General features: G+C 39.7%; 2 protein-coding genes across 2 annotated transcripts; both read right to left on the bottom strand.

Annotated features, from left to right (window-relative positions):
* Positions 1-1,216: 1,216 nt before the first annotated feature.
* LOC121432439 (olfactory receptor 8-like) lies at positions 1,217-2,149 on the bottom strand. The gene has a single exon (XM_041630409.1). The coding sequence runs from the start codon at positions 2,147-2,149 to the stop codon at positions 1,217-1,219; it is 933 nt and encodes a 310-aa protein (XP_041486343.1).
* An 11,773-nt stretch (positions 2,150-13,922) lies between these two features.
* On the bottom strand, positions 13,923-14,855 carry LOC121432436 (olfactory receptor 1082-like). Its single transcript, XM_041630405.1, has one exon. It carries the CDS (start codon positions 14,853-14,855, stop codon positions 13,923-13,925), a length of 933 nt encoding a protein of 310 aa, XP_041486339.1.
* Between the last annotated feature and the right edge of the window lie 272 nt (positions 14,856-15,127).

Here is a 15,127-nt window from a genome sequence, read left to right as displayed (position 1 = left end):
CACACACTCACCCATCCAGATGGAACTCCTCAGTACCTAAACAGGGCCGCCTGGTAGCCCGATGATCCGGGGACAAAAGCTGTGCTACACTTTAATACATTATTTTGAAGCATTGTTGATCAGTTAGATAAGTGGAAATGTCCACATACTTTCAGTCTTGTGTTTGGAATAACTTTGGGAAGCCAGGACTACCATAGAGGGGAAAGTTGTTGCATAGCAGATGTGGAGGCCCAAAAATGTGAGCCTATGTATAGCGTGTCTGAAGGTCAAAGAATTTGAGGTTTCTCAAAATTGTGAACAATGGTTAGGTCTACATATCCTGACATAGGCTGTGGTTACTTGATTCTTTTGACATTAAGATCGACCATACAGGTAGATCCACTCCACTCTGATCAATAGTCAGGAAATTCAAGCATACTTCTGCTTCTTCTTTTGAAATAGGATGTTTGACCTTGGGAATGGCTGCCTTCAACTTGGTCTAGAGTGGTTCACTCCGAAAGAACAGAAAGCTAATGACTTGATACTTCAAAGTATTGCAGCCAGTTCTTGTCCTTTGTATCATGTTGAAGCAAACTTTTGTCTTCTTCCCCTTGTTATATTGGGGTATGTAGTATAAGGAAAATTAAATTCAGGATTTTAGTATGCACTGGAACTCCCTCCCTACATTTTCTGTTTTATTATTTTTACTCGTATCTTCTCCCTCTTTACTATTTTTATGATTCCCATACCCCTAACATGGAAAGTGGCATTATTGTTGAAGCTGGTCTCCAACAAACAGAGACAAAAAAGAACTTAGTAATGTGCTTTGCATATGTTGGGTACAAAGGAGGTATGATAGTAATGGAGATTCCAGGAAGTATTTGTTCATATTTATAATATCTATTTTATTTTTATTTATGCATGCGTGTAGAGGTATTGTGACAATTAGTGTTGGTATCTAGAAAGGTCAGAAGATGGTGTTGCATCCCTTGGGGCTGGAGGTACAGGCAATCATGAACTTCCAACATTGGTTCTGGGAAATAAATTCTGATCCTCTCAAAGAGCAGCAAGGGCTCTTCACATTTGAACAATCTCCTCAGACCATCTACGAAATATCTAGATGTGCCTTCTCAATTCATGAACACATGAATTCTTCAGACAGAGACCCAATCTATGGCTCTGCAACTACACTCTCCTGCAACATGGAGAATCCTTTAGCTCAGTGCAATGGGACAATTTATTTTCCTCTTAAGAATCTTTCTAGAGCTCTCTTCACATCTTTATTACTTAGACTATAAATGAATGGGTTCAGCATGGAGGTGACCACAGTGTACATCACTGAGGCTCTTGAAGCAGAGTGTGAGCTATGGGTCACAGCAGAACTGAGGTACACTCCTAGGCCTGTGCTATAAAATAAGGAGACAATGGAGGGGTGAGATGCACAGGTGGAAAAGGCCTTGTACTTCTTCTGAACTGAGGAAAATGCACATACGCAGGAGACTATCTTGAAGTAAGAGTAAAGGATTGCACTGACGGAAGTGGCTGCCAATACGACAGGGGCAAAATGAATCATCAGGTGGCTTGGAAAATTGTTTGAGCAGGTGAGGTGGGCCAGTTGGTTAAGCTCACAGAAGAAATGGGGGATTTCTACATCTGTGCAGAAGGACAACTGTAGCACCATTAAACTCTGTAGCAAGGCATGCAGGACGCTAATAACCCAGCACAGCAGAACCAGCAGCATGCAGACCTGGGGGTTTATTATTACTGTGTAATGTAGGGGGAGACAGATGGCCACATATCTGTCATAGGCCATCACAGCCAGGGGCAAGTTGTCCAGTTCTGCAAAAACCAAGAAGAAAGACATCTGAGTGATACAGTTTTTATAGGTAATGCCCTTGCTCCATGTCTGGATGTTCCGCAACATCTTTGGAACTGTGGTGGAGGTGAAGCAGATGTCCACAAAGGACAGGTTAGAGAGGAAGAAGTACATGGGTGTGTGCAGGTGAGACTGTGAGATGATGGCCATGATGATGAGCAGGTTCCCAAGCACTGTGACCAGGTACATGGACAAGAACAGTGCAAAAATGAGGAATTGAAGGTCTGGGTTTTCTGAAAATCCAAGAAGAACAAATTTTGGAATTCTTCTTGTGCTGTTGCTCCCTGATTCCATGAATCACATGTATCTGTAGAAAAGATAAGGGCAGCACATTACTGACATAATGATATGCTGCAATTTATATTTTGAACATAACATCTGAATTGTGTCTATCTAATGGGTCTTTGTATGGAGTCCATGAAGCTAATTTTGACTGACATTCCTTTTACTAGCAGGGAATTCCATCAAAATTCATGTATTCTTATAATTTTAGTGATGAATTATTATAAGCACATAGTATTTGCTGATTATGTTCAGGCAATGATCATGGATATTTTATAGAGGTTGGTAACAAAAACCCTTCATACTTCATATATATAAATCAAAAGACTATAAGAAAACAAAGAAATAATATCCACTGCCTTTTGGAGTGATGGTTTGACATATTTGCCTATGCACAGAATTCACCAAATTTCACACTTTTAATCAATGTGACCATATGTATAGATAATAATAAATAAAACTGTTTTAAAACAATTATAACATGACAAAGAGTGGAGATGCAATGAAGAAAATTAAAGCATATGTAATTGAAAGGGAAAATGAGAAAGAATTGCCATTTTTATGTCTCTGTTCATATGCATGTGTGTGCTGGCGGGAAGGCTTATGAATTTTTGGAGAACTGCAATCAGGACTTCCTTCATACGAAGAATGTGACATTTTGACAAGATCATTCTGTGCAGAGGGATGTACTGTGCCTTATAGGATGCATATCAGCAACCCAGCTTCTAGTGAGGCTCCCCTGTATGACAGCTAAGTGTGTCCAGATACTGATCAAGGTTCACAGGAAATGAAATTGGTTTATAATGTGAACCACAGTTTGAACAAATAGCAAAAATGTTATTTCAGCATTGATATAATTATAAATTTTTGAAAAAGAATATAAAACTCCATTGCAATTGATCCACAGAGCCCATTATACAATAAGATGGGAAACAGCAATCTGCACTATGAACATTCACTTCCAGGTGGCTATGGCTGTCATTTAGTGAAAAGGTAGGCAGAGAATGGGAAAAGAACATTGGCATACGTGTATGTATACATTTACATGTACATTGTGACAGGCTTAGCATCCTACTGGGGAATTTTATAAGCAATGTATGAGAAACTATTTACATATGACATGTAGAGACACACTTTTTAAGAAATACATAACCTTGAAGCTGAAAGGGACAGTGTATATTCTTTTTACCTTAATAGAGTCAGATTATAGATGCTATTTTTATTTTAATTATATCCAGTTTTATTTAGTATCATCAGTACTCTTTTCTTTTCCAAAATGCTGTGGCTCAATGTCACATTTCTATACATCAATATAGAGAACATTAACCACATTCCCTCCTCTACTACATTGTCTCACATGCCCTCTCTCTGCCTGTTTTGAACCCCATGTCCACAGTCACAGAAATGCAAGTATTGCCTGCTTTCTTTAGTGTGGTAGGGCAGGGAAGCATAGGAAAGTCAAAGGAAGGGTGATGGTGATGCCAGACAATGTTTCTATTGTGTTGCCATTGATTTGGGATTTTAATTTATCCCTAGTAAGTACTCATGAGCATGGGATTCAGAGGGTAATTCCACACAGGTATACAGCCTGTAATCATTGTAGCCAAGACCTTAGTGTTGCCCTTTCATTCAACACCCATCACCCCTTGTACTGAAAGGGTTCAAATTCCTGTCTTCTAGTTTTCTGTTTAAAAGCCTTGTGATGAAATACATGCACAGTGCTTTTGAAGTAATGTTTTGTTTGTTTCCCATGAAATAAAAATTAGACATGGAAGTATATGTAACAAGTTGTAAACTGGGATCACCTGACATACTTCAGACCATGAGGCCTTCTGCACCCTTGAAGCATTATTCGGTAGCTGCTTGAATCTCAATTACTCCTCTCCTCCTTTCATTCCTAGACCCCAAGGACTACTTCTACCTTGTACAGCATTCAGTCTTAATTGCTGATTAGCTTGTGTCCATGTGAACCAATTATATAAAGTAGCAATCAATTGATAATATCAGGAGGGCAAATAATCTAAGATCAAACTTCTGTAAGCTTGAGAGTTTTCAAATAAGATTTGAAGAAAGAAATACTTCAAAATGCATGATTTAAGATTCATCACAACTTAATGTGTGCTATGGAGCTGTGTATTCGAGGATGCTCAAATCAAATACATGAATGTTACCTAAATGAGGAGGAGAATGAGTGCCTCTAAGTAAGACATGAAGGTGATTCTTCCCACTTTTGGGAATGCATCTCATTGCAGAAATGCCAATGGCAAAATAAGGAGTAATAAAGATGGAGAAACACACTGAAAACATGTACAGAAATGATCTGATGGCAAGACTGGAAATAAAAATAAATAGATTATTGCTGATTTTTTTCTGTAAAAAAAGAGGCAAGCTAGATATGGTTATGATTGATTTATGCACACAAAACAAACTTTTGCACATTGCTAAGATCATAGTCCTGGAAATAAGAGACGAGAAAGAGGCAAGCATGCAATTTGTGAGAAAAGAAAGCAAGAGAACTCTAATACAGTGAAAGAGAACATTCAACATCAGGGAAATAAATGTCACCACATTAATATACAAGAGAAGAGCATTTTCCGTAGAAAAAGGAAACAACCAACAACCTCACAGAGACATTCAGTTTCTAAAAGATCGGAATAACTGCTCTCTCTCTCTCTCTCTCTCTCTCTCTCTCTATCTCTCTCTCTCTCTCTCTATCTCTCTCTCTCTCTCTCTCTCTCTCTCTCTCTGTGTGTGTGTGTGTGTGTGTGTGTGTGTGTGTGTGTTCATACAGAATGAGAAGTGATATTTGGAAAAGCATTTCCCACCAACTTGTCTTGTAAGATTTTTTAAGAAGACCTTTCTCTGATCTTTCTCATCATCATCAAAACAGTACAGTAAGTCCCATCTAATAACAAAATGTCTTTATTTCTCTGTATCACAGTCCTGCATTCACTGCCTAACTTCTTGTTCTTGCTGCTGCTGCTGCTTCTGCTGTTGACATCATCGTCGTCATTGTTGTTTTGACTTTTTGAGACAGAGTTTCTCTGTGTTGTAGCCCTGGTTGTCCTTGAAATCTCTCTGTATTCCAGGCTGGCTTTGAACTCATAGAGATCCACTGGCCTCTGCCTCCTGAGTTTCTGGATTAAAGACATGCACAACCACCAGCCAACCTTCTACTATTACCTTTAAATGTGTAGAATCCTGGCTAGTTCTTACACTGGTGTAAATTTCTCCCTCTGACAGTTTCCTCTTTCATTTGGGAAGCTGTTTCTGCCATTTCTTATAAGCAGGGAAATCAAAATTAATTAATTTAATATTAATGTCTTAATATAACATCCTGAACAAAAAGTGATACTAACCTGAACATTCTCTTTGAGAAAGGTCCCTGTTCTTTCTGAATGGAGGATACTGAAGATAAAAACCAGACCACACAGCACAAAGAACTAAACACATATAAGATCTCAGAAGCAATGATCATACTCCCTCCATGCCTTCCCAAGAATGCACACTCTGAGGGTCATCAGAGGAGAAGGTTAAAACTTTCTCCATCTGCTCATTGAGCACATTTCCCTCTTCTTACATCATCTGACTTTAACCACCTGATGGCCTATGGGACACAGGCCAGGAAAAACAAGAATTTCATTCTGCTGATTCACAGTGGACCAGTGATATTGTTTATCACTTCTCCATGATCTTAATTACTCTCCAGAGGTCTGGCCTCCTGATATCTTGAAATCTAACACAGATGACCTCTCTGCAGTCAAGCTCAGTATCTTTAAATTATTGGTCAGTGGATGGCAATAGAAAACTTAAACTTCAGAAAACTGCCACCACTACTGATGTCAAATTTTGTGTTTCTGGTTGTTGCTTCCATATACGTAAGTGCATTTTGTTTATACAGGGCCTTCAGGTGTAGAAGGAGCTGTGGGCTGTGTTCCTGCCACCCAGCTGCTGGCCGCCTGGCTAGCTCATGCCCCGAAATAACAACACACAAATAGTATTCTTTTAAACACTGCCTGGCCCATTATATCTAGCCTCTTCTTTGCTAACTCTCATATCTTGCTTAACCCATATCTAATAATCTGTGTAGCACCACTAGGTGGTGTCTTACCAGGAAGATTCTAGTGTATGTCCATCTTGGGCTGGAGCTTCATCGCGTCTGCCCAGAGAGGAGAGGCATGGCGATTGCCTCACTTCCTCTTCCTCCCAGCATTCTGTTCTGTCTACTCCACCCACCTAAAGGCTGGCCTATCAAATGGACCAAGGCAGTTTCTTTATTAACCAATGACCTTCCTCCATCATTCAGGGGCTAGAGGAGGTGACTGTATTCTGTAGAACTGGAGATTGAGGCGGTTGCAAGCTAATATGTGTATTCCAGGAACAAACCCTGTGTTGTCTGCTTGGCAGCAAATGCTACTAACCACTGCTCCATCATTCCAGCCTCTCCTTTAGCTTTTATTGAGTTCATTTTGACAATTTACCACAAGTATCATACACATTCTCACATGCACAAATCAATCCTAACTCCCTCCTATTCTTATTACTCCTGCTCTGCCTCCTCCCTACAAGTTGCCTCCCTTCATCTTATATTGATATTTTTTCAGATCCACTTAGATTAAACCGTATCATCTTTTGGGTCATGAGTTTGGATCTAGCTGTTGAAGGTTGGTTGGGTCCTCACTGGTTACAAAACTAAAGGGAATGACTGTCCCTCAACAGGAATCTAGCAGTGGCCAATAGTTCATCTGGGAGGAGCAGGGCACCATGATTTCCCTAATTCAGATACTGTGATGTCATGGCTGTAGTGACTTTGTCATGCTCAGAAATTAGCACCGCGCATGTGTGCTATCTGTGTGGTCCCTAATGAGACCTCTCCTAACTACACTTAATTATGAATGGAGGAATATAAAGTTACTGTTTAGGACCAAGCTCTCAACTGTCACTTACTTTGCGGATTTGAGTCACCGGCAATGCATGTGTAATTAGGTAAAATATATACTTTTCTAATTAAAGCTGGGTGTTATCATTTTTCTATGGGAATAAGCATACATATTTAGAAGGAAGTCTGTGTCCATGGTAATTTATCTAAAATATAGTACTAATATTTCTTCCTAAGGTCTAAGAACTTGTCAGGCTTGCTCTTTCGACTGAGTTTCCTGTACTAGGTATCAATTCCCTCCTGCGGAACAGGCCTAAAATCCAATCAGAAAGCACTTGATTGCAACCATGAGAATTGTGCCTGGATTGCAATAATGCTGCAACCACATTCTTGGTCAATTTAAAGTCAGATCCACAAAAGGAGGAAAAACATCACTGACAGTGTTAAAGTGCCAAGGGGATGAGAACCTCTAAGTATATAAATCATGAAGCCTAGGGGAGGATCTACTACTATTACTCTGTTAAATTGATATTTTTTTTGTTTTTTGTTTATTTTTTTAATTTATTTATTTATTAAAGATTTCTGCCTCTTCCCTGCCACCGCCTCCCATTTTCCTCCCCCTCCCCTTATCGAGTCCCCCTCCCTCATCAGCTCGAAGAGCAATCAGGGTTCCCTGACCTGTGGGAAGTCCAAGGACCACCCACCTCCATCCAGATCTATTGTGACTTATCCTAATATCCATAGAGTAGTGCATCTCTAAATTCCTATCTCTTTAATAAAACTTAAATCACAATAGATGATGACTAACACAGAAAACCACAACTTGTAATGTGGAAAGATACAAGACTAGGAAATTCTCAGCCATAATTGGGATATTTTATCACAGTCCACCCTCTCAAGGTTCAGGTCTTACTGAAGAAAGATTCTAAGAGCCAAAGGCAATGGACAACTAGAAGAAAACAAGATTTCTGGATACAGGGCTACAGTTGTTCCCATGAACTCCTAGTATTCATCGTAGCATTCATAGTCAAGGCAGATACAATCTTAGTGTAGGGTAAAAGGGACAAGGAAATTGGGCTGGAGAGATGGCTCAGAGGTTAAGAACACTGACTGTGCTTCCAGAGGTCCTGAGTTCAATTCCCAGCAACCACATGGTGGCTCACAACCGTCTGTAATGAGGTCTGGTGCCCTCTTGTGGCCTGCAAGCATACAGACAGACACTGTATACATAATAGATGATGATATCTAGAGAGATAGATAGATAGATAGATAGATAGATAGATAGATAGATAGAGGGGGGGGCAAGGGAAAGAATGATAAACAGCCAATCCCTGAGAACCACAACTCTGAAAGCAGAGCCAAAGAAACACACCCTAGATCTGATAGCTGATCCACGGGGGGAAAGCTGAACAACCAAAGAAATACACCCTGAATCTGAAACTAGTGCCCAAAACACTGACTGTCTCGAGAATCAAAGTCAGTGAAAGAAATATGTCCTGTCCCTATTAGAGCAAAAATCTCATGGAAAAAAAAAAAAAAAACCTTAAGTCACAGTAAACCAGCCAATCCCTGAACAGGGAAAACTAACCAATCTCTCTTCTCCCTGGAAAACTCCACCCCTAAGTAGTCCTATCTAAGCTCCTCTGCCTGTTAGCAGCAGGTTGTCCTTTACCACCCTGGGAGAGGCAGCCACTCTTCTGGACTCCTCCTTCCCAAATAAATCTCTTTCTCCAAATAGTCTCGGATGAAGATCTTCATTCAATGACCCAAAATAAAGGAATTGTTCTGAGACATCCATTAGGGGACTGAGCTGAAAAACCCTGCTGAGACACTCCCTTAGAGGGTCGGAGCAATGCTGAACATAGCAGAAAAACAGAAGAACTTTGCTGGGACCTTTCCTTAGGGGAACTGAGTAAGGATGAGCAGAAAAAGGAACAACTTTTCTCTGGAGCCAGAGGAGAATCTCGCTACATTTCTGCAGGGGGTTCTGCTTTAGCAGAATTGTTAGCAGAAGTAACATCTTGGGTTGAAGAGCAGATCGAACTCTATTAGAACATTCTCTTAGGCAACAGAACAGAGTCCAACTGTAACTGCTCTCCAGGAGAAGACCAGGATTACTATAATCCTGCTGGAATATCATCCCTAAGCACACCCCAGCTTAAGGTAGCATGACTTCCCAACAAGTCAGGACAGCTCCCTCTCCAGGGCTCAGATACCCTACTCCAGCCGCAGCCGCCAGAGCTGTCCTATTGGGACGCTACCCCTCCAGAGTTGTCCTATTGTGGCACAAAATATAGCATGGCTTCCCGATATGTTGGGATATATTTGCATCTCCAGAGCTGTGACACACACTCTCCTACACCCAGTAAACATAGGGAACTTAAAAATTGAACCCACACCCTAGTTACGAACCTCTTGGCCAGTGAGTTCTGCTGCTCTGGAGGAGAACCAGATTTTGCAGTGGTTGAATTCCCCTGGTAGGTCACCCATGGTCCAGTATAAGACCACACATATATAAAGTACAAAGGCAACAAAAACAGCCCTTGAGGAGTTGAAAAAACAGAAAGAAGAAACAAAATTTGCAGAAAAGATTTAAAAAACTATAAAGACTTTGGGAAGGAGGCGAATATGGTCAAAATACATTTATAAAACTAGGAAAGAACTAAGAATAATGAAGTTTTATCATTTACAGGGAAATGGGGGCAGCGGAAAGAGAAACTTACTGCAACAGTCACAGAAAGATGAATATCTCATGATTTCTATCATTTGTGAGTCTCAAATATGAATACAGAAAATCCTATTGTAAAGAGGCCATGAAACTCTAACAGTCTGAGAGCAAGGGGCTCATGGGAGGTGCAGGGGCTACAATATAGAGAGCAATGAGGCACTGAGCAATACACTCAACCTACATTTTATGCTTGCATGAAAATGTGCTAATATAGTGCTGTTTCACAACAGTTTCTCTTTTAAAAGCTCAGTCACACCCCATATCAGATTGCATTGCAGCATAGAAATAAATGATTAAACCAAAGTGCACTGTTTTGGGAGGGGGTATATGTCTTCTGTTTTGCTTGGTTGTTGTCAGTTTTGCTTATTAGGAGAGAAAAAATACAAAGACGAAAGGGAATGAAGGGAGAGGGAAAAATATGACTTAAATATATGTTAGAAAAATGTAAAAAAACGCATAAGAACTACTTAAATTCACATAATACTTATTACAATAAAAAATAAATTAATTTAAAAATTTAGAACAAACCCTGTAACTGGAGCTGGAGAAATAGCTTGGTGGTTAACAGCACATGGTGCTCTTTCAGAAGACCAGAGCACAATTGATAACAATCAGGAACTAACACCATCCTCTTGCCTGTGGAGCACAGACACCTGCATATACCAAACAGACAGATGCCCTATACATGTAAATCAAAAATAAAGCCTTGAAATCTTAATGCAGGTTATTGTGTTCTTGATCTAGTGTAGGAATTGCTGCACACAAAAACAAAACAAAACAAAAACACTGTTCCCACAGCAGAGTAGAAATCGTCACTTCATCATGAACTTTACACACAATATTTTAAGTAACAATTCTTTATGATTTTATAAACATATTTCAATCACATTTAAGACTCTAAATATATGATTCACACCATGGATCTGGGAACACAGGTCAGGATATTGTTTATTCCATACACACATGTACTGCATCCCAGAGGATTTCAACTGTCCCTTAAGAAAGCTTCATAAAATGTTTTTCTCAGCTCTATGTTAGTGTGACAAACTACAACATACAGTAAAATCAAGATTCCATGGTACACATGCTCAGAAGCTTAGAATATAGAATGAACTTGATTATTCACATTTATAGAGGCATATTGAGAACTTAAGAGAATCTTTAGTAAAAAATAAAGAATTAAAAAATAAATATTTGTATAACTACTAATGAAGTTGAATCTATAGTTGTATCATTTCTGAAAATTTTGTGATAAATATAATCCATATTGATGCAGTTTTTCAGTCCTCAAAGAATGTGATATACTGCTTAAAATCAATAATTGGATGTCAATAGTATAGAATCATAGCAATACAAGAAGTGCTATCAATAAATACATAAATTAAGGGATAATTTATTATGGGGATAACCGAGGGCACCAAGAAATCACCAACCTAGACAATTCCACGTGTGGAAAGAAAGATATTTTCAAACTGCCAAGGCTATCTTAGGGGGACAGAAAATAGCAAATGGTGGGGAAAGCTCTGTAAGTCTTAAAGGGATAGGTTCTTGGTGGGAGGGAGCATGTTAGTAAGAGTAGCATGGGAGTTAGAGTTGGGATGGAATTATGAGCTAGCAGAGCCTGAGAGATCATGTGGGGACCTGGATGTGTGCTATAGGTATGTACTAGTAGAACAGAAGATCCTTGAAGATAATGTGGGGACTTCAGTAGGTCTTACAGACATGTGCCAATAGGGTACTAGAAGTTCCAATGCCAGAGGTAGTTGGCTGCAGAGGCAGATAAGAGAAATAATGTCTCTTCATGGCATACAAATACTCACTTCCCACATTTCTGAAGAAAAGTGATTTCCAGCTTTTGTTTAATTAGCAATCTTCTTTATCTGGTCAGGGTACAGCTTTAGCTCAGACTCTCACTTACAACATGTCTATGACACTGCCGTTTTGAGGAGCAAATTTGCACCCAATGTTGGTAACTAACTAAAATTTCAAAACATAGATTATTAGTTGTTCATTTTAACAAGTGGAAGGAATAACACAGGAATGGTTTCATACACATATAGTCACAACAGCTCAGTACACAAAGTGGAAGGAACTTTAGTTAAATGTCATTCTGTAACAACCATCCCCATTGCATCTGTGAACACCCAAACCTTGGCCCTGACTATCACTGGAGAAGTCAGTGTCTGTGTCCATGGCAGGAGGGCCCTTAGGCTGAGAGGCACACACTGTGGCATGTCCCCAAAAATCAAAACCCCAGAGACCCCAGAGTGGCATCCTCATACACACAACCATCACCCACCAGATCTGCAATGATCAGAGCCTTGGCCCTCACTGCACTTGGAGAGGCCCAGCAATGATAGAGTAGTCTCCCAACACCCACAGCTATTCCATACCATACCTGCATGGGCTCTGACTGCACCTGGAGAGGGGCCCCCAGAACTGCGTCAGAGACCACCAGAGGAACAGCCCACCTGAAGTAGAGGAAGAGTGACCACCTGAGCCACAAACCCAAACAGCACCCATTGGAGGAAGGCATGGGTAGAAAATAATTCTTAACACAAAACATCCAGGAAATCTGGAAAACCATGAAAAGACTAAACCTAAGATTAATAGGATAGAAGAAGGAGAACTCCAGCTCAACAGCACAGAAAACACATTCAACAAAATCATAGAAGAAAACGTCCCCAACCTAAAGAGGACATGTCTATGAAACTACAAGAAGCTTACAGAACACCCAATAGACTGATCCAAAAAGTACCCCCACCACATAATAATATTAAGAGTTGCAAATGGAGAGATGGCTCAGCGGTTAAGAGCATTGCCTGCTCTTCCAAAGGTCCTGAGTTCAATTCCCGGCAACCACATGGTGGCTCACAACCATCTATCTGTAATGAGGTCTGGTCCCCTCTTCTGGTCTGCAGACATACACACAGATAGAATATTGTATGCATAATAAATAAATAAATATTTAAAAAAAAAGAGTTGCAAATGGAAAGGCCAAATAACATACAAAGGCAGACATATCAAAATTACACCTGAAAGTCTGAAAAACAGAAGGTCCTGGATAGATGTTGTATAGATACTAAGATACCACAAATGCTAGCCCAGACTACTATACTCAGCAAAGCTTTCATTAACTATAGACCAGAAATCATAATCCATGACAAAACCAGAATAAACAAATATTATCAACAGATTCAGCCCTACAGAAAGTACTAGAAGGAAAACTTTAACCCAAGAAATGCAACTACACATACAAAAACACAAGAAATAGATAATCCCACACAAGCAAAACTCAAAGAAGTGAAACACACATACACAATACCACAGAACACAACAAAACCAAAAGTAATGGAAACTAACAATCAATAATTATTAATGTCTCTTAATATCAATGGTCTCAGTTTGCCAATAAAAACACACAGGCTAACACAATGGATGTAATAACAGAATTCATCCTTCTGATGCAGGTAAAAGACATACCTCAAATTCAAAGACAGACATCACCTCACAGTGAAGGGTAGAAAAAAAGATTTTTCAATGAAATGAACCTGAAAACAAGCTGGTGTAGTTATCCTAATATCTAATAAGATAGACTTCAAAAGAAATTTAATCAAAAAACATGAAGAAGGACATTTCATTTTCATTAGAGGAGAAATCCATCAAGATAAAGTCTCATTCTGAACATCTATGCCCCAAATAAAAGGGCACGCACATTTGTGAAAGAAACATTACATAATATAACATAACGTAACAAAAAAACAAAAATCTTAGTAATATTGCTTGCATATGTTATGTAGACAACAGAAATGAAACTAATGGAGATTCTAGAAAATATTTGTTCATATTTATAATATCTATTTTATTTTTATGTATTCATATGTGTAAGAGTATTGTGACTATTAGTGTTGGTATCTAGAAAGAAGATGGTGTTGCATCCCTTGGGGCTGGAGGTACAGGCAATCATGACTTACAACATTGGTTCTGGGAAATAAAGTCTGATCCTCTCAAAGAGCAGCAAGGGCTCTTCACCTTTGAAAAATCTCTTCAGATCATCTACGATATATTTAAATGTAACTTCTCAATTCATGAACTAAAGACAGAGACCCAATCTATGACTCTGCAATTCCACTCTCCTGCAACCCGGAGACTCCTTCAGCCCAGTACAATGGGACAATTTATTTTCCTCCTAAGAGTCTTTCCAGAGCTCTCTTCACATCTTTATTCCTTAGACCATAAATGAATGGGTTCAGCATGGGGGTGACCACAGTGTACATCACTGAGGCTCTTGAAGCAGAGTGTGAGCTATGGGTCACAGCAGAACTGAGGTACACTCCTAGGCCTGTGCTATAAAATAAGGAGACGATGGAGAGGTGAGATGCACAGGTGGAAAAGGCCTTGTACTTCTTCTGAACTGAGGAGAAAGCACGTATGCAGGAGACTATCTTGAAGTAAGAGTAAAGGATTGCACTGACGGAAGTGGCTGCCAATACGACAGGGGCAAGATGAATCATCAGGTGGCTTGGAAAATTGTTTGAGCAGGTAAGTTGGGCCAGTTGGTTAAGTTCACAGAAGAAGTGGGGAATTTCTATATCTGTGCAGAAGGACAACTGTAGCACCATTAAACTCTGTAGCAAGGCATGCAGGACGCTAATAACCCAGCACAGCAGAACCAGCAGCATGCAGACCTGGGGGTTTATTATAACTGTGTAATGTAGGGGGAGACAGATGGCCACATATCTGTCATAGGCCATCACAGCCAGGAGCAAGTTGTCCAGTTCTGCAAAAACCAAGAAGAAAGACATCTGAGTGATACAGTTTTCATAGGTAATGCCCTTGCTCCATGTCTGGATGTTCCGCAACATCTTTGGAACTGTGGTGGAGGTGAAGCAGATGTCCACAAAGGACAGGTTAGAGAGGAAGAAGTACATGGGTGTGTGCAGGTGAGACTGTGAGATGATGGCCATGATAATGAGCAGGTTCCCAAGCACTGTGACCAGGTACATGGACAAGAACAGTGCAAAAATGAGGAATTGAAGGTCTGGGTTTTCTGAAAATCCAAGAAGAACAAATTTTGGAATTCTTCTTGTGCTGTTGCTCCCTGATTCCATGAATCACATGTATCTGTAGAAAAGATAAGGGCAGCACATTACTGACATAATGATATGCTGCAATTTATATTTTGAACATAACATCTGAATTGTGTCTATCTAATGGGTCTTTGTATGGAGTCCATGAAGCTAATTTTGGCTGACATTTCTTTTACTAGCAGGGAATTCCATCAAAGTTCATGTATTCTTATAATTTTAGTGATGAATTATTATAAGCACATAGTATTTGCTGATTATGTTCAGGCAATGATCATGGATATTTTATAGAGGTT

The sequence above is a fragment of the Microtus oregoni genome, unplaced genomic scaffold (assembly GCF_018167655.1).
Source record: "Microtus oregoni isolate MIOR12 unplaced genomic scaffold, Mior012 000034F_ref0000314, whole genome shotgun sequence".
NCBI classification, from domain to species: Eukaryota; Metazoa; Chordata; class Mammalia; order Rodentia; family Cricetidae; genus Microtus; species Microtus oregoni.
The sequence above is the reverse complement of the archived record's forward strand: the minus strand, read 5'-3'. Positions and strand labels throughout refer to the sequence as shown.

Bases quoted from the DNA above. Each gene is read 5' to 3' on its own strand.
- LOC121432436 (XM_041630405.1), bottom strand. From the start codon at position 14,855: ATGGAATCAGGGAGCAACAGCACAAGAAGAATTCCAAAATTTGTTCTT.
- LOC121432439 (XM_041630409.1), bottom strand. From the start codon at position 2,149: ATGGAATCAGGGAGCAACAGCACAAGAAGAATTCCAAAATTTGTTCTT.